Below are 3,866 nucleotides of genomic sequence, written 5' to 3' on the forward strand. Positions count from 1 at the left end.
GACGCGGCTTTTTAGGTAAAGAACCGCCGTCTGCTGATGGAAACGAGAGGTTTCTTAACCTGGGGTTATTCTTGAAGGGCGGCTGGGTTGAATCTGAATGGGATGTTGCTCCTCAAAAGAAAACGTAATCGCTCTTGTTTATTTCTATTCCCACCCCCTCTAAGCTGTTCGAGGCTGCCCGAGGTGGGGGGAGATGCGGCCTGCTCGACCCCAGCGTGCTGCTGGCACAGGAAGGGACAAAAAAAGAGGCTTTTTCCTACCTCTTTTGCTACACCATCGTTACAGAAGCACAGACGCTCTCCACCAGCAGAGCTGTTGCAAAGAAACGTCCCTTGGGAGGGATGAGGGAGCAGGGAGTGGGATGCGACTCGGAGCTGTGGCTGACGATGACACGCTTTCGGCTGCGAATTGAGACTGCAAAAGTCTCCGAAAGGGGAATTGAGATTTTCCCCAGCAGGGTTTCTTAAGGCTGCGTGGAAGCCCTTTTATTTTTTCTCCTTGTGACAGCGGAGCTGGGGACAACGCTGTCAGCAGCACCGACAGCGCAGCCCCCACCTCCCCCCCGCAGGGATGCAGTGGGACGCGCACACCTCGCATAGAGATGATGCCACATACAGCGGAGATACGCACTGGCTTTGTCTCCTTCTCTTCCTACACACACTGACATCCCCCCCGTCCCCCCCCCGGTTCCCCCCCTCAAACCCTGTAAAACCTCACATCGGCAAAAAACAGCAAAACCCGCATCTGGGGAGCACCGTGCGCCGAGAAAACAAAACAAAAACCCCCATCCATCTCCCACTCAGGTGGGGGTCCCGTGCTTTAAGGCGCCGCCTCCCCCCACCAGCTCGCTATTTGTGGTCTCATTTTTCATGTGAACGAATTTATTCATTTATTCAATTCATTGCCGCTCTTCTCCCACCCAATAACCCCCAAATCGGGGCGGATTTCCCCCTCTCCGTGGTCTCATCGCTCTCTACCCACCTTCCCACCCCCCACCCCTCCCCACAGGACCCCCCCCCCCCTACCTGCGCTGCTGGCGGAGGGCCGAACCTCCCCGAGCATCGCCGGGGGCCGCAGCCTTCGGGGCCGCATCTTCCCATCCGCAGCCGTTCAGTCCCCGAGGAGGAAGAGGAGGAGGAGGAGGAGGAGGTGCGCGTCCTCGTGCTTCGGTCGGGCTCCGTGTTTTAGGGGAAACCGGTTATTTGTGAACAGGACCTCTTTATTCATTGATTTCTGAGTGGGGAGGGGTGTGTGTGGGGGGGTGAGGAGTGGTCAGGTAAAATCCCGAGAGCTCGGGTGAACGCTGGATAGTCTATGGATTATTATTATCATTATTGTTATTATTATTATTATTATTACCCGATACGGACGCTTTTAAAACTTTAAAAGAAAGACAGGGCTTGCTCCCTCAGGAGGAGTCTTTTCTTTTTCATGCGTCGGTTCTGAAACCAGATCTTCACCTGCTGGTCGCTCAGGTTTAATCGGTCTGAGAGCTCCCTCCTTCTTTGGCGAGTAATGAATTCATTGACCATGAACTCCCCCTCCAGCTCCGCCAGCTGCAGCTTGGAATAGGGTTTGCGTTTTTTTCCGGGACCGCGTGTGCATCGGGTACCAAGGAGCACCTGGCAAAGGAGGGAGGGGGGGAGCGAGAAGGAGAATTGAGCGTCTGGGGGGAAAAATGCCCTCTTCTCTATATCTACATATAGAAAGAAGAAAAATAGGGGGCTGCACCCCAAGGATTGCTGCCCGCACCGCCCCGCTGTCCCCGTGGCCGCAGGGATGGAGGGATGCTTTCAGCTCCCACCCGGGGCGACGCGTGGGGAGGACACGCGTGGGGAGCCAGAGGGGGGGGAGCGGTGGAACCGGGGAGCAACGCTTGGGCTGGGGAGGGGGGCAAAAAGGAGAGGAGGTCCTTGCAGGAGGGATCCGCAGCCGCTCCGATCCCTGCGCCAGTGGGGAGCGGTGGGAGAGTGCGCCCAAATGGCACAGACGATGGCTGCGTTATTTTCTTCTTATTATTTGTTCAAGCATCGTCTCCCCCCCCCCCTCCTTCCCTTCCCTCTTCTCCCCGCTTCCCTCGGGCGGACACACCTCTGCGATGTCCCCGAGAAGCGCTGCCACCCGTCCGCGCCGTCGGTCGAGGAGGAGCGATGCTCAATCCCTGTGTCTCTCTTTCCCTCGCTCTCTCTCCCTCTCTCTCTTTCTTCCCCCCCCCCCCCCCCCCTTTTTTTTTTTTTTATGGGATATTTACATGTTTATAGCCTTTTCTTTTAAAAGAAGCACCACCTAATAAAACATTCGGGATTTCGGTGCTACCCCTAGCGGTCTCAGCTCACATAGACACTCCGCTTCCCATCGCTGAGCCCATGAATCACACCACCAAGCAGCCCCAAGCCGGTAACCAACCCCCCACACCCCATCCCGGCTCCCCCCACCCACAAAAAAAACCCCTCCCGGGTCTTACCACCGGTGCCTAAAGTGCTGCCTTGGTTGAGGGGGGACACCAAACCCCCCGCTTCGCTCGCTGTGCCTTTATTTCCTTCATTGAGCAAAGACGAGCTGGAGTCCGACTCCAAGGATTGACACGACGGAGGGTCGTGAGGCACCGCCTCGGCTCCGGGATAGTCGTATTTGCTGAAATTGCCCCCCATGCCATTGGGAAGGCCGGATTCGAGGGGCAGCAAGGCACTGTCCCTGCCCCTCTCCTCCCTTTTGAGCCCGGTCGTGTCGGAGCAGCTCTCCCGGTAGTAGCATTTGCTTTCTTCCACCCGGGCGAGATCGCAGGCTCTGCCGAACGAAGGGTTAATGGAGACGGGGCTGCCCAGGTAGGGTTGCGGGTACCCGTTGCAGGGCTCCGAGGACGCCCAGGGTAAGGAGCAAACGTTGTCCCGTCGGGGGTACGATAAGGACGGCAGACCAGGCAGCTGCCCGCCGGAGGTTCGGAAATTTGGGAAGTAGAAAGTGTCTCCCGTATGGATGTTCACCAGAGGTCCCACAAAGCCGGGATTAAGGAGGTTGTGCTCGCCCATTTCCGCGGGCCTGACCGAAAGCTTCTACTTTATTGCTATCTGACATTAAACATAGTTAAACCGACGGCTCAGCCCCATTGGTCCGGGGGGGTCACGTGAGCCCCAAATTGCGCTGGGAGGGAAGGGGGGGGGGGGGGGGGGCTCCCCTCCTCTGGCAGCCGAGACAAAACACAACAGCGAGTTCCGCCTTTTTTACGCCTTCCCGCTCCCCCCCCCCCCCCCCGTCCCCCCCACCAACCCCGGCCCTCTTCACCCCTCCATCGTAAAATAAATAAATAAATAAATAAAATCCCATCACGCAATTTATTAAAAAAAAAAAGAAAAAGAAAAAAGAAAAAAGAAAAAAGAAAAGAAAGCAACGGCTCCCAGCGCTGCGGTTGAGGAGAGACCCGAAAATGTCATCTTTGGCACCAAATCATCGACGAGGAGATGAATTTGCCCCCCAACTTTCCCCCTTCCTCCCCAACCCCCCCCACCCAAAAAGCTCCCCTTCCTCAACGGCACCTCGGGGCCCTCTGGCAGCTGCAAAAGCGAGGCGGCTTCTCGTTAATTAGCTCCTTTATTAACTAAAACAGTTCGAATTTACAGTATCTCCCCAATAAATTACTATTAGATATTGTGTCATATAAAGTTTACGGGCTTTTTAAGGAGACGGATGGCGGTGCCCGCAACAGGCTCGTATTTACGTGTGGTGCGGTGAGGGGGGGGGGTGGGTTCGGAGGCTCTCTGAGACCTTTTCGAGTCTTCTGCCTTATCACTATTATCATTATTAATAATAATGTTAATAATAATAGTAACGGCAGGCTATTTTCCTCCTCTCGGGCCGCGGTTTTGGGG

At 55.7% G+C, this 3,866-nt stretch overlaps 1 protein-coding gene across 1 annotated transcript; it reads right to left on the reverse strand.

Moving 5' to 3' along the window:
- Positions 1-1,382: 1,382 nt before the first annotated feature.
- Positions 1,383-3,029, reverse strand: HOXC12 (homeobox C12). The gene is given in 3 exon segments (XM_052669803.1): positions 1,383-1,586; positions 1,588-1,622; positions 2,465-3,029. Coding segments are annotated over 3 exon segments (804 nt in total).
- Positions 3,030-3,866: the final 837 nt, after the last annotated feature.

This window comes from Tympanuchus pallidicinctus, unplaced genomic scaffold (assembly GCF_026119805.1).
Source record: "Tympanuchus pallidicinctus isolate F22 unplaced genomic scaffold, pur_lepc_1.0 scaffold83, whole genome shotgun sequence".
NCBI lineage: Eukaryota > Metazoa > Chordata > Aves > Galliformes > Phasianidae > Tympanuchus > Tympanuchus pallidicinctus.